Source organism: Megalops cyprinoides, chromosome 18 (genome assembly GCF_013368585.1).
Source record: "Megalops cyprinoides isolate fMegCyp1 chromosome 18, fMegCyp1.pri, whole genome shotgun sequence".
Taxonomy (NCBI): domain Eukaryota; kingdom Metazoa; phylum Chordata; class Actinopteri; order Elopiformes; family Megalopidae; genus Megalops; species Megalops cyprinoides.
The window spans coordinates 7,687,296-7,702,710 of NC_050600.1; the positions used below are offsets into that span (position 1 = coordinate 7,687,296).

General features: G+C 41.7%; 2 protein-coding genes across 9 annotated transcripts in view; one reads left to right on the plus strand and one right to left on the minus strand.

The window, feature by feature from the left end:
• Window positions 1-2,632: 2,632 nt before the first annotated feature.
• On the plus strand, window positions 2,633-5,408 carry LOC118793593 (zinc finger protein 501-like). 2 transcript variants are annotated; one of them, XM_036551818.1, is made up of 2 exons: window positions 2,633-2,771; window positions 3,710-5,408. In XM_036551818.1, exon 2 carries the CDS (start codon window positions 3,772-3,774, stop codon window positions 5,326-5,328), a length of 1,557 nt encoding a protein of 518 aa, XP_036407711.1. In that variant the 5' UTR covers window positions 2,633-2,771; window positions 3,710-3,771; the 3' UTR covers window positions 5,329-5,408. The 2 variants fall into 2 exon arrangements, with proteins under 2 accessions (XP_036407711.1, XP_036407712.1); XM_036551819.1 differs by lacking the exon at window positions 2,633-2,771 and adding an exon at window positions 3,474-3,514.
• Window positions 5,409-11,333: 5,925 nt separating this feature from the next.
• The window catches only part of clcn3 (chloride channel 3), a 37,235-nt gene continuing 33,153 nt past the window's right edge, over window positions 11,334-15,415 (minus strand). For 4 of the 7 annotated variants that reach the window (XM_036550940.1, XM_036550936.1, XM_036550941.1 and 1 more), the window contains 2 exons: window positions 14,504-14,579; window positions 11,334-11,889 (listed from right to left, as the gene is read on the minus strand). In XM_036550940.1, the coding sequence (XP_036406833.1) occupies window positions 11,728-11,889; window positions 14,504-14,579 (238 nt within the window). In that variant the 3' untranslated portion in view covers window positions 11,334-11,727. Of the gene's footprint in view, window positions 11,890-13,157; window positions 13,392-14,503; window positions 14,580-15,415 lie in introns of those variants that run through there. The other 3 variants (XM_036550938.1, XM_036550942.1, XM_036550939.1) reach the window with 2 other exon arrangements.

Below are 15,415 nucleotides of genomic sequence, written 5' to 3' on the forward strand. Positions count from 1 at the left end.
ACTTGCACCACCTCAGAGCCAAATCTGTGTGACATGAACTCCACACAGCAGCGCATGTGCTATGGTTGCACGCATGGCCTTTTACTACTTATGATCTGTTGTATTAATCAACAGTCAATGATAACAGCATTAATAAAATTGCACCCTCAAGTAACTAATATCAGTGAATGAATTGGCATTCAAATCACTAAATAGACTACAGCTATATTTTTAATTAGGTTATCAAATTAGTGACAATTATCACCAAAACTACAGTACTCTGACGTGTAGTGTGCTGTGTTCTCTGGTTAAAGTGGGGGCAATGATTGTGGTTATTTTACACCTGCTTTTTCTGTCCGTCACCTCTCGCTCTCATGAGCTTTGGAAGTATTACTTGGTGACATCACACCAGTCTCACACAGTGTCTCACACTCTGAGGGTGTGGGAATAACTTTGGAAGGGATGGGCTAGCTAGAGCAGCCTGTGAATCCTCAGAGGTTGCATTTCTGATCCAGTCCCAACTACTTCTAGCCTTGCCCCTACCTCTCAGTTTTGCCTGTGCAATTCTGCCATATTTGGGGGTGTCACAAATCTTAGGGGGTAAAGTTCAGCAAGGGTTTATGGGTGTTTTAGGCACATGAATCTCCTAGTTCAGGGGTGTCCAAACCTCTCCTGGAGGGCCACTTGCCCTGCATGTTTTAGATCTCTCCCTGCTCCAACACAGCTGATTCAAATGATCAATTTGTTACAAACTCCTGAAGCTACTGAATAACAAACTGATCATTTGAATCAGCTGTGTTGGAGCAGGGAGAGATGTAAAACATGCAGGACAAGAACCCTCCAGGAGAGGTTTGGACACCCCTGTCCTAGTTTAAACAGCAAAAAAGTGGAGTATTCAATAGTGCCTTAAATTTATTTATCACATTGGCTTTACACAAATGTAGATGTATTTCACAATAAAAAGTCCAATTTAAACATTAAAATATGAGCAACAAAGTAAAAAGGGTAGTATATTTAAACAAGTGTGTGTAATATATTAATAGCTGTATATTCATGTATAATTCTTATAGCAGTAATAATTATTAATACTTCTACTAGTACTTCTTATATTAGCATGATGTAGTTACATATCATAACTACACTTACGCATTATTTTTATTTATTTACACTTTCTTGTGTTGTCGCTATCTTTGCTGTCGCTTATCGTTGCTGTTGCAGCACAGACCGACATGAGGACGCTCTTGAGATACGAGTTTTTGGGTTAGCCTTGCCATCCAATTAGAAGTATAACACCAGCGGAACTGCAATATGTTATAAACAGGCATTCCGTCACATCCACACACAATTTTGCTACTTTGAAAATGGAATGGCGTATTTTTGACGCGTCATTTCAAAATATTCACGTATGCACTGAGGCATAGGTGCTCCAGGCAAGCAATTCCAGTGACACACCGAATCTGAGATGACAGTAAATCAAGAAAAGCGTATATCACTATTAAAGAAAAAGTAAATAAATAAAAAATAAATTATTTACAATGTAGGCAGCTTTCACTAACTTATTAACGTCTGTTCGCTATGTCATCACTCTGCCACTTCCAAGAGCAGGGCTTGTAGCTTCTAAGGCTGCCGGTTCGATTCTACGCTGGTGCACTGCTTCTGTGTCCTTGGTCAGAGTACTCATCCTACAATGGCCTCAGTAATTATCTAGTTGTATAAATGCACAGCATGAAAGAATTGTAACCTATTTGTCGCTCCGGATAAGATCGTCTGCTAAGCAACCAAATATCACAATATAGCACATATATTCAAGGACCCTGATTTTGACCTCGCCATTTTGCTTTTCATATAAGAGCATGATAATGCATGGTATGAAACCGACGAGCGAACTTGTTCCAGGAAAAAATCGACCGGTGTTATAGAGAAAGACACAGTTACGGTGCAGCATCGTATGTGTAGCTATTCGATGTTCCTGTACCGTATACCTCTATGAAACTAGAAATAGCTGCTTGTTTCTGGTTTGGGTTTTTCAACATAAAAGTGTTCGAGTTCACAAGACCATTCTTCATTTTAAATATTAGTAAGGCCATGAATGGAACATAAACATAATGTCCTCACTGTCTAGAATTTAATGTAAAATTACAAAAAAGAGTTAATAAATCGGCCTCTACTGGAAAAGCTATGCACAGTCAGTAAAGGGGATGAAAATGATAATTTTGATTAAAAAAAGAAAATGGCAAGAGTTTAACACTGTCGAGTGTTACTAGCTTTTCCCTTTGATCCAATAGGCAACAATCCAAAACATTTTGCATATGTGCAGTACATAATTGTCTATTAAAAAAAAACTATACATAGTTACTCAATGAAAGGGGGTGAAACTGAAAACTTATAATTCTGGTTTTAGAAAGAGATGGCATCAAAAACCCCATAGATACACAAGAAATTATGTCTATGTAAATTTTTTGTCACCTCTTACATTGTCATCGTATTTATTTATTTATTTATTTATTTTTTACAATTGAAAGGATTCGCAATTTTTAGCATTTAGTAAAAAATTAGGACGAGGATCCGATCGCTTTATGTTGAAGTTGAGCTTGGGCTAAACTTTTATTTTGAAAATCTAAACCGGAAGCCGGTAATTGTTGCCAGCAACAATTGCTAGCCTCACGGAGCTTTGTCGAGCCCGCATACAGATGGTACTTGGGAACAAAGCATAGCTTTGGAGGCGGCACAAGTAGGAGGGTCACTTAACGGGTGGAAAAATGGAAATATCTTTGTTAAGAATTTGAGCAAAGGTAGGTAGCTAGCTAGAAACCGAAATATCCAGCATGGAAAACCAGGCTCGACAGACCAAGCTAGGGAGTCAAATGTGCACAAATGCGGGTGTCGTTCCAGCGGTTATAGCTACAGAGCTATTGTTAACTGAGCAATTGTATATATCCTACAAATAGTTAACCAGCTGTTATAACTGCTTATATCGTACGCCCGATAAGCTGTGGGTTAGCTGCAGCACTGGGTTGCTTGCTCTGTAGCGATCTAACTAGGTAAGTAGCTAGCTGGCTAGATTCAGGATTCAGTTGTACCCAGTCATCCAACTATTGAACTCAGATTGCCCACACGCAAACCGTCTACCTTGAAAGCCATTTAGTTTGCTATCTACGTTAGCTTTTATTTGCAAATGAAAGATTACGGCACTTCTTTTGTGGTCGTGGATGCACTTGAATGAGAATACAGGCAAGCGAGCTAACAACATCAAACTGTAATCACATTTTACCTAGTCATCTGTCTTGCCCGCAGGCTCCAAGTGCGATTCCTTACCAGTTGGTCAGGCCTGGGATCACAAAATATAATAACATAAGTTTACAGCTAGTTAGCCTCTACTTGCCAGTTTTTTCTAAGATATACTTAAACCATTCACTCTTGCGCGTCCGTCATGTAAATGTTCATATGTCAGATTTGTCAACATGAAATTTGGATTAAAGTGTTGGAATATGGACACTTGTGAAAACTGCATTCATGTGGATATTGGATGTTAATGGTGGGTTGACTGATGTCGCTAAACACACACAGAAACTACTTATTTTTACATATTACTGCAGAATATGCTACATATTTTATGTATTAAAACTATACATTTATTCATTGTTGTTCTCGTGCAACATTAAACCTTTTCTGACCATAAGACATTTGTCTTAAGCTCTCAATTTGTGCCCAATTTTTTCCTCAATCCCAGGAGCTGCATGACTGAATGACTGGTCATTGCTGAGCCACAACAGAGTCGGTGCAGAGCATGAAATGGAGCCTAAAGAATGGGATAGGAGCTCAGCGGTCAGCTCAGAACCAGACGAGCACAGTGGACCGGACAGCTCCGACTTCGCTGAATCTGAGGCTGAGGATGCTGGACCGGGACCCAGTACCCCGGAATTGGAGCTCATTACAGCAGGTGTCAACACACCCACCTCAGGGGTCAGACTGGGGTCAGAGTTCACAAAAACAGAACCGGATCAGGACTCCACCCAGAGTGCAGATCTCGCCAAGGTGCACAGTTTGAACATTGTGGAGCTGGACTCTGTGTCCAGCGCAGGGTCTGACCCAAATGAAACTGAGACCGATGACGACCCGGATTATGTGGAAGTGGAGCAGTACGACGACGCACCGTATTACAATGCTGAAAGCATGGGACTTAGCATAATCAAGTGTGAATCTAGCGAAAGCCTAGTGGATGAACATGTAAAGGCTGAGGTCCCTGGATTTGGGGATGGGCGCGTGGCAGAGACTGAGATTGAGAAACGTACAGTGCAGCTAAAAGAGGAATCCGAGAACGACTTAGAAAATCAAGAGACACGGGGACACATCTGCCCTGACTGCGGCAGATTTTTTAAACGCGTCTCGTACCTTATCAGGCACTATGAAACTCACGTAGTAGACTCACCATTCAGCTGTATTGCTTGCGGCAAGACATTCCCCATTGCAAGCAAACTGAAGAGACATTTGCGGATCCACTCCAACGCGAGGGCCTATGTTTGTACAGAATGTGGTAAGAGTTTTAATGATCCCAGCCACCTTAAAACCCACCAACATACTCACACAGGTGTGAAACCACATAGCTGTGCTCAGTGTGGGAAACGTTTCAGTACAGCAGGAAACCTGAAGAGTCATCTACAGATTCATTCGGGTGAGAAGCCGTATAGCTGTACACAGTGTGGGAAGAGTTTTACCCATGGATCCTATTTAAAAACACATCTACGAACTCACTTGAATGATAACCCATTCAGGTGTACACAGTGTGGGAAGACATTTGCCAATGGACCTAAATTGATAATTCACCAGCGAATTCACTCAGGTGAGAAGCCATTTACGTGCACCCAGTGTGGGAAGAGTTTCAATCAGGCAGGCTATCTCAAAATCCACCAACGGACTCATTCTGGTGAGAGACCGTACGTGTGCACTCAGTGTGGGAAGCGCTTTTCTTTTGCCTGCAACCTTGAAACTCACCGGAGAATTCATTCAGGCGAGAAACCTTACGCGTGTACATTGTGCGACAAGAGTTTTGGTGATGCATCTCACTTTAAAAAGCATCAGCGGTACCATTCAGGAGAGAAGCCAATCACCTGTGAAGTGTGCGGGAAAAGCTTTTCCGATGTGGCGAGATTTAACAACCACAAGCGGGTGCATTCTGGTGAAAGACCATTTAGTTGTACTCAGTGTGGAAAGACGTTTACACATCAGTCGAATCTTGCAAGGCATCGGAAAACCCATACAGGTGAAAGACTGCACCATTGTACTCAGTGTGGAAAAAGTTATGCTCGAGCATCTGGCTTAAAAACCCACCAGCGAAGTCACATAAAATGAAAAGTATATAGTTTTGACTGTCATCTTCAGCTGTTGATGCAAATATAATTCATAACTGCTGCATCTCAAGAAAGAGGCCCCATCACACCCTTGTTGTATATTCATTCTCTAACATTTTGTTCAGCTTTAATTTGTGAGAGAACAGTAAGATTTATATCACAGATACTCAGTAGACATGAGTTAAAACGGTTGGCATGGTCTACAAATACTTTTCAGTTCTTGTGATTTGTAAACTGAATTATCTGACCTTTTCAATTAAAACGACAGAACTCAATATGCAATAGAAACAAGGTGCTCAATTTTGGAATTCACCATATGAAAATTATTAAAAAAATGCTATTACACATTGAATGCATGGCAAAGAGCTACTAATCTCTGTATGTTGGAAATGTAAGAGTGAAAGTGTATGTGAAATACTAACACTAAAATTTTGAAGATACACATCGAATATTTTTATAAAAAAGAAATATCATAGAATGCATGAATCTCAAAAGATCTGTGTAGGCATACAAGTAGCTAGAACTCGCTACATTCAGTATTTACGTAAAAAAAAACATGTACTTGTCTGAAAAGGTGTAACATTTACTGGCTTTCAAGAAAATGTGGACAGTGCAAAAAAAATGATATAGGTTTCATTATCCTGTAACCTTGTAATTCATCTTTTCATGGTCTTTGAATTGCTGCTAAAAGTTGAAGTAAAATTTTGAGATCTCTACTCTTCTGTGTTTATCGTGGTTGTAAAGATGTCCCATTCTTCACCTTAGTTCCTAATGGAAGCAAGTTACAGATAATGCGAGCCTGCAAGATGAATGGGGGCCTCAGGTGCAGCCGTCCTGCTCTAGAGGTTGTCCATCAGCGGCAATCAGTGAGTGAAAGATAGCTGCGTCTTTGCCATGAAGGTCAGTCAGATTTCATCGCAGCATTGTACCTTAAGGCTGCGTCTGAGTAGTTCTCTGTGGGGATGTATGTGATGGATGACTGTTCTGACAATCCCGGCAGAATTTGCTGAAAGCTCTGAGAGACTACTGCTACTTTAAAATGTGCCCAGAGGACACTAATCCTTTGTGAAGCTTGACTTCTTCCCATAAACATTGGACTAACTACACTTTGAAATTTAACCCTACAAATGTCTAGGTGGCTGTTCAGAAAATAAACCCCAATGGTGTCAGCCTACAACAGTATGCGGAAACAGACAAAATGGCTTGAAAAGAATATGCATTTCTTCATTAGACCACATACATGTAATCAGTTTAAAACAGTGTACATGTCGAGAGGTTTTACCAAAGATGCTATATTATGTACTTGTTTATTACACTGCTGTAGATTACAGTGTCAGGTGCTGTTTTATTTGTTACATCTGCCATTATGTGTATAGTTTTGTGCTGAAAATGACAACCATCTCAGGTAGATGAAAACTCATCTTGCACTTAGTTTGGTGTTAATATGTGCATCCAACTTATGTGAATATCCATTTGTTTGCGGTCATTTTTGCCCACAAATCGAGTATTGGATATATATATATATTATGTTCTATTATGTCTACTTTTTACACATTTTCAATGTGTCTAAAAATGTGTGTCAGTATTCATAAATCAAATATATGCACATGAAAATGTCCTCATTCAGACATTTTCTCTTACCTTACACATCATGTATAGATAAATGCATAAACAGGTATTTTTTAAGTAAATCATTTTGGCCATATTGTACCTGAGCTATTATGCCTTTTCCCCCAGTCATTTCCCATCAGGTAAGTAGTGAGAAAAAAAGCTTTAATAATATATTTTTAATAATATATATATATATATATATATATATATATGTATATATATATATATATAGCGAAGAATAATATTCTGCATGATGCATGATAATAACAGCATGATAATTGTTCTGCCAGCCATGGACATTGAAGGAATTGGCCTTAAATCCCATGATTGCTGAAAATAGTTTGTACTCATAATACTGCACTTAGAATCTATACTTATATTAAATAATTAATGACAAAAAAATTATATGACATTGTGGCATTGTCAGTGTCAAAAGTACTCCACTTGGAGATGTGTTTTCTGCCTGTGATTGACATTTACAGTGTGAATGGGTAATGCAAATGCAGGAGGACCACTGTGCGTTATGCTGAATTCCCAGAAAGTCTCAGGAGCCGCAAGCACGTCTTCATCGAAATTAACAGGAGCTACATTGAATAGTGGCTAATTTCGGTGGTAAAGGCTGAATCCAAGAAAGTGATGAAAGTCAGGCCATTTTACGCTGAAAACAATGAGGCACCGTGTGTGGTATGAAAAGAGCACAATGCATGGTATGTACTTCTGTAAACCTCCTCGAGTATTGCTGTCTTATTAGCAGTAACTTGTAAGCGTAACTTGCTCTCTCGCTTTTTAGTGAAATTCCCAAATGTAATCAATTCTCATATTTACAGCAGCATAACTCTCAACATGTAGCCTATGCGCACCTGCCTAAGTCTGAAAATTTTTACCTCCAGCCATCATCTGATGTGAATGTCAACGTTTAACATACCAGTATGCGAATTTATTCTCTGTTAATAACGTCAAAGACTAAATATCATCTTCTTAGGATTTAATAGTGGGTTGCAAACCAATTTAAAAACAGACAAATCAACCTATTTTTCTCTCGCAACTCGAACCTGGTCAAAGCTTAAACTCGCGTAACCCGATTGCGATGTTGCACTACATAGATAAGAACTTTGGCTGTATTATATCGTATTATACCTAATCATACGTACAAACTGTGTAGACAGAAAACAGCTGTTTAATTCCCCCTCACCCCAGACGAACTGGAACCGACATCAACTGCGTTTGTATAACACGGACCTTTATTTTGTATGACCTCAAACGCCATTTCCGGGCCGATGACGTTGGAAATGTGAGTACATCTGAATGGAAGGTCCGGCTTCACGTTTGTATTGCCGCAGTGATTGCTCCTTTTGTAGCTAGAGATGCGAAAAAAGGACTGTGCTCAGTCACTGAAAGGGATAGAAAAATAGCTATTACGTTCCCAGTGGCTCACCGGCTTTATAAACCGTGAAAATCGCTCTTTAAGGGATATATAAGTGAGCTGGATGGTGGAGAGTTCAGAAGACCAAGTTCAGGGCAACTGGGGAATGTCAGTGTTTAGCATTATTAATGCATTATTAATGCATATTATCTCCTCACACGAACTCCTCAAAACTAACGATCAGCAGACTTTTAATATGCTGTTGTTCTTTTACAGCACTATGCTCCATGCAGAACTTTGCTGTCCTTATTTGAATGTGGTGTACGTTGGATAACTCGGCAATCCTCTGTAATAATGAGGAAATACATGAGGGACATTACTGGAAATAATCAATCAGATGCTGCTCTACATCTTAAGGTCTTATTGATTTGGCTGGGACTTAAAATCTCCATCTTGTGATCACAATTTTGGTGGACTTGGAAACTGTATTCAATGTCTAAAACATTTATTTAGGGCACATATGCGTATTCATTTAAGGGCACTACTCCACGGTCATTTCTGTCTGTTAAATAAGTTTCTCTGAAGGTGTTAAAGGTCTGGCATTGATTAACAATTATAAAATTAGATGGCACGTTTCTGATGTGATGCCATTATGTTGTTTATACTTTTGTATGCCATTTGTATAATTTTCAAAACCACATTTAAATATTTAGTCTATTTAAATATTGTTTAGAAAAGTGAAAATTAACAGATGAAACACTAAAAGTGACTGTAGTTACACAACATAAAAAATGTTTTACAGGTTCTGTAGATTAAAAACATGCATAAGTATTAAGGGTGTTGTGAAGATACCACATGCTCCACATATGTCTGTGTTTGCTGTCCAACTCTGTGCCACAGTGAACTACGATGTCCCGGCAGTAGTAACATATTGTACTCCACAGATGAAATTCTGCCACTGCCATTGCTGAACTGAAAGTGGGGTGAATCGAAGGTCCCGTCACTGTACCTGAAAGGGCTTTGTGGAATGTGCAGCCATTAACTGGGCAAGACAGCCAGTTTATGGTATTAGTCGTAGGTCTACATACATTTGAGGTGGTGGTGGTTAGGGGAACAAAGGCTTTTAAGTGCATCCTGTGTGAAAAATTACACACACAAATCCTTGCCTCTAAGCCTTTCTAATACAGTTCTCTAATGACTGCCCTGCCACCTACAGGTGCCTGTGGGCCACACAGCTCCACCAAGGTTTTTATTTGTTGAATCCACAGTGTGCATGACAGTACAACTACGTATTTGTAAGGCTCAATGTTACCATTTTTCTGTATCTCAAGAAAAAAATCCTGCAGTTATTTAAATAATAGCCATAGTTCTTTCTTAATTGGCTATATGCCTGAAGTGCTTTACGCCTGTCAGCTAGGTTCAGGTAATGGTGAACAAGGTAAACAACCTGTGGATTCCCCAGCATGGCAGCTGCTGTTCTATTCCTGAATCTTTTCATAGAACGGAAGAGTCGCCTCATTTAATTTAAAACAAAATTTAATTTTACATCATTTGTTTTAAATGTACAATCAAACCATCAATGTAATCATACGTAAAATTCTTCATAATGTACAACTCTAACACTAATATAAATAAAAAAAAGGAAAAACATCAAGATCAGTATTAAATACAGTGTTAGGCAACACCACAGGTTAACAAAGACGATGCATTCTTCATTAACCGACAGCAGGACAGTCACTGTTAAAGAGAGAATGCAGAAAAAACACTGACCCCCACCACACGCACGCGCACGCGCACACACACTTTAGCTTTCATTAACAGGTAAGGTGCTATGCACGTTGCCATGGAAACAAAGCAAGAGCCAAAAAAAGAAAGACGCTGCCTAATGTGAATGGCAAGATACCGGGACACAAGGCTACGGCAAAATTTCAATACTGGGGCCAGTTAACGATCTGAAAAGCAGGTTCCCACTTCAGCTTGTACTGTATTGGCATTAGGCAACTGGGGATATGAGGGGAATTAACCGCCTTCTGACTGTTTTTTTATCTCAAAAATTGAGTATTGTGGGGACTGAAGCCAGGTTCCTGATGTCCCTTTCTTTTTTTCAAAAGCCATAGAAGAAGCTGCAAATTTAGTAAGCGCGCTGTAGTGGAGGAAGGAGACAGCGTGGGGAAAGAAAATGAGCACAGCCACGGACAGTTCTCACAATCTCTGAAAGAACTCGGGGAGAGGAGAAATCTACAAAAATAAGGACCCCATATTCCCTGTGCAGTAACATAATCATTCCTTTTTTTTTGCAAACATATCTCGCAGGGGCTTGGTGGGGGAAGAGTGCAACTTTCCAGTCTTGTCTTTGTTTTTCAATTTATGCAATAAGAACAATGATCCGTTTATATAGATATCAATACCTCTAAGAGTAGTAGTAGCAATAGAAGTAGTTTAAAAAGAAAAGAAAGGGACTCCAAGTAAAGAGTACACAGAAGAATTTAACCATGACTTTTTTTCCACTGTCACCCAGCTCCATACCTTCACTTGAGACAGAGGGAGTGTGACCTGCTACCTGTCCTCACCTTAGTGATCACACGCTCACTGATGGCCACACTCACGCACTGTAGCTAGCGCCTGCTGCAGAACAATGGAACCCACACACCCACACACATACACTTCCAGCACACCCCCCTGACAGGCAGCAGCAACTCCTGTACAACATTTGATCTTTTTTACAAGAATTTAGTTTTTTTTTTTTTTTCTTTCAGCTACAACAGACAGGTGTTAAATACCGCTGTACTCCCACACTCGTACACATAGGTGCACACACACACACACACACACACACACACACACACGTGCCACATACACACGGTTCAAAGAGCTTCTCCTTTGATCTCCGTGAAACAGCATCTCAACATGAGAAAGGGCTGCTCTGAGTGATGGGAGGGGGCAAGCGTCCCAGGGTTACCATGACAACCGGAATGGAATGTAGATGCTTTGTGACGCGCTTCGTAGGTAAACAATGCTTTTCGGGGGGAGGGGAAGAAGGGGGGGATGAAGGGGGGAGGGGGGGGTCAGCAGCGGAAGGGGACAGCACCTTGCAGTCTTCACTAAAGGTGGTTCAAGGTCCCACCTCTGAGCAGCTCGGCCTTGCACCCCACTTCCCTGCTATTTCCGGCAGGTTTTCTCACATTTCCCTCCACTCAGTTCAAGGTCGAGGATTGAAGGCGGTGGGGGGGGAGAGTGTGGGGCGGGTGGGGGTGGGGCGGGGGTGTAAGTGTATCCCTCCTCTTGTCCATCCCAAACCTCAGTGAACCTTGACATCAGAGGCTCCGCAGTCTCTTTCCTGGGTCTGGCTAACGGGTTTCTACAGGTGTGTCTGTTGTAGTGTCGGGGGTGACGGGGGGTGGGGGGACGGGGGGGACAGGTCCTGGGTCAGAGAGCCGCGGCGTTCAGCAGGTGGACTTCCTCCTCGCTCTCCTCCTCGCCCTCCTGGAAGGCGGGGATCAGTTGAACATTATTGACTCGGGATCGAGGTTTGCCATCTGGGCCATGTGTCGGAGGATATCTTTTTTTGTGATAATACCAAGGAGGCGCCTGTGAGGGAGAAAGAGAGAGGGGGAGTCAGAGATCAGTGAGAGTGGGGGAGGGTGCACGGCGGTGTGGGGGGGTGGGGGGGGGACACAGAACACCACACCGTCTTTTTGTCGGCAAGTGCAACACCGCAGCTCTAGGGTCAAACAGGGAGACAGGGAAAAACCTATACTTCCTGAACATATTTATATACCCAGGACTTCCCGTTAGAAGGCCAGCTTTAGTCTCAATGCTTCCACCGCAAAAGACATCTGATGCCTGCGGCCTCCCCAGTGAGCCTTACCCGGGAATATTTGCTTCCTTCTCCATTCTCAGCTTCAACACCAGTGCACTGCATGAGGGAAGGGCATGACAGGAACAGTGCCGTACTGGCAGGGGGGGCATTCAACAGGGTAAAGGGGGTGGTGCAAAAAGCCACCACTATGTAGTTATATTTGTGTTGGGTCAGACTGGTGTGGCTTCCACACAGGTATGACTTGCACAGCAGATCCAATATGGACATCACCACTAGCTCATAATGTAGTAATAATAACCATTATAGGCCTTCAGATGTCAGTAAGTACTAGTCATGCAAGGTGAGTCTTCCCTGAGTTTCAGAGGTTGCAGGTGCCAACAAAAAAACGTGTTTGAGGGCAAGTGGGAGAACAGATGTCAGTGACCAGAGCAAATGAGCCTTAGTAGAAACAGATGGAAGATCATTTGGAGAACAGTGAACAGATTCTCTTAAGAAACAGTGAACAGGTGCTTATTAGGGACAGCTGGATCAATGAGCACGAAACATGGAATCCCCTTTTAAACCTTTACATCACCCCCAGAAACCAGGACTTTTGCTCTAACACCTCCTCTAAGTCTATCTCCTACTTCAGTTTTCATGCATATTCAAGAGCGCACTACTATTAACAGGTGTGCAGTTAATCATTTTTCAGACAATATGGGGACAGAGCACCACACACAGTTTATGTGTGTTCAAGTATTTAGGGTTCAACAAAATACAAATGTTCATTAAACTCTGGCGCTGTTGAGTTCTGTCATGAAAACGTTACACATTCAGAGTGGCAAGACACTGAAGTTCGGAGTGTGGACACAGGGTTAAGCCAAGGAGGGACAGTGGTGTGAATCGGAGACAGAGACGGTGGTTCTTAGGGTCAGGAGGGTGAGGGGGGTGGGAGGTTTAGTGCTGTTTTAGTGCAGTCTGAGCAGGAGGCATGAAACGCTTGTGAAAGGTCAAACAGAGGTCAAGAGTACAGCAGGTGGGGGGTGGGTGGGCGGGAATGGGGGGAGGGGGTGTGGCTATCTCTACAGGCTACTGTCATTGTCATTGTCACTGTCACACGCTGCCCACACCTACATCACTACGGCACAACCATGTCACAGCCTGGGCCTCTCGCTCTCTCTCTCTCTCTCACTACAGAGCTGCTACCGCGCCCTGCACGGCGCTAACGCTAACATGGGTTACGTGCCAATCGGTTAAGGCGGTGCTACTTTTCCGGTCAGATGTCATCGATCTGTGGCCAGCAGATGCATGCCCCGTGGAGCGGGGAGTGTGGGCAAGGAAGAAGAACAAAAAAAAAAAAAACAAAACACAAAATAAAAACACAAGAAGCAAGGATTACATTTGTAGAATGACATCACCAGACGACTCTGAGATACTGATGGAGTCGAAAAAAAAAAAACTGATAATGTGTGTGGATTTCTGGGCTGGTTCTTTAAGAAGCCACATCAGATACTGTATGCATATTGACTAAATATACACACACACACACACACTCACACACAGGCGTGATTATATATGAGGACCATATGGGAACCACATATATGCACATCTATTATGGGTATACACCCTCTGCTGGTTATGACTGGAACTACTGTAGTCTAGACTACCTGGATCTTTAGATCCAGGGCGGCTTGGGGGTATAGCGTTGGGAAGCGTCTGGGCAGGGATGAAGGGATTTACTGAACTAACACTACAAAGGACTTATACTGGGAGCAGGTAAGGGCCCATACTGGGTTTTTTTAAGATGGGAAAAGCCCTCGTATGCTAAGGATAAAATTTAGCTGAAGATAAAATTTGATGATTCTTTCATGAAATTGATGGAAGAAAACTACAGGTGCTCCTCCTGCGAAACGGCTACTTTGATTATTTGAACAGTTTGCTCCAACAATAACTACCTCTGATCAGGATTTCCTTTAGTCTTAAAACAACACAGCAGCATAGCTGCTTGACAGAGGCATGAGTTGAAACATCAAACAAGTATGCTGCTTTCTGTTGATTTAAGGACTGAATAAAATTACAATTTTTCGCCTTATATTCCCCACAAGGGGCAGCAGTGTGCAGCGGTGTTTGGGACGCTTGTCCTATGATAACCAGGAGGTGATGGGGTTCAAATCCCAGCTGGGATGCTGCTGTCGTATCCACAATTACCCAAGACCCTTAACCTGAGCTACTACAGGGACCTACATAAGGTGGGGGTGGGGGTGGGCGGGGCGTCTGCAAAATGTAATGAACAGACACGATGATGTAACTTTATTGTTTGGGAACTGTCAGCTTTTCACACAAGTTTCATGCGTCCCTCCTAAGAGGCGGAGTCTAAGAGGCAGAGGGGGAGGGGCTAATCACCAGGGGCTCCACGTGCTGCTTTAACTCCTCCAGGTGCTCTAATATATTCTTCTTAGTGATGATTCCCAACACAATCCTGCAACACACACCATTACTCTAAGGACTGCGCTTGGAAAGCAAAAGAGAACTGAACAAATAAAAAAAAGAAGACATCAAAATATTTTACATACATAACAAAACCAACAATGGGAACAGAAATCAACATGAAAAATCAAATAAATACATATTAAAACTTAAAATGACCACTGAAATGATTATAAAAGGCAACATTATTTTTCAGATTTCAGCTACTTCATACGTACTTCTTTCATATAGGCTTATTTCCAATTCTGTATGCTATCATTATCTTTATGTGTTTGAATGAATGTCAGTTCAGAATTAAAATGGTTATGTGGGTGCATTTGAACAGACAGATTAATATTGTTAAATGTGTTATATTTGCATATTTATGCATTTCGTCCTGTAGTTCTACATGTGGATAAAATGATAAAACTAGAGAAAGGCATGCAAGGGAATCGTAACAGAAATGAATAATTAAAATATAACTGAAATGAAAAGGTAAACTAAAAACACAGTCCTACAGAGAGCGCCAGTCTCTAAGTACAAAAGTTCAAAACACTTCCTCTCCAGTTTTTTTTTCTTGACAGGACTGTTTTCTTAGAAGGGAAAGCATGGATTTTCCTATCATTGGAATATCCAAATGGTGTGAAACATGCCTACAGCACAAACCAAAATGCTATTGGTTGTGGAACCCTCTGTAACGTAATATCTGTTTCAGACCAGCAGGGGGCAGAAATTTACAAACACGCAGTCAAATTATTGCAGCAGCGAGCGAACGCTCGGGGAGGGAAGGGAGGCGGCTGCAAAAATAGAGCAGCTGCTTGCCTGCATGTGACTCACACCAATCGTTTC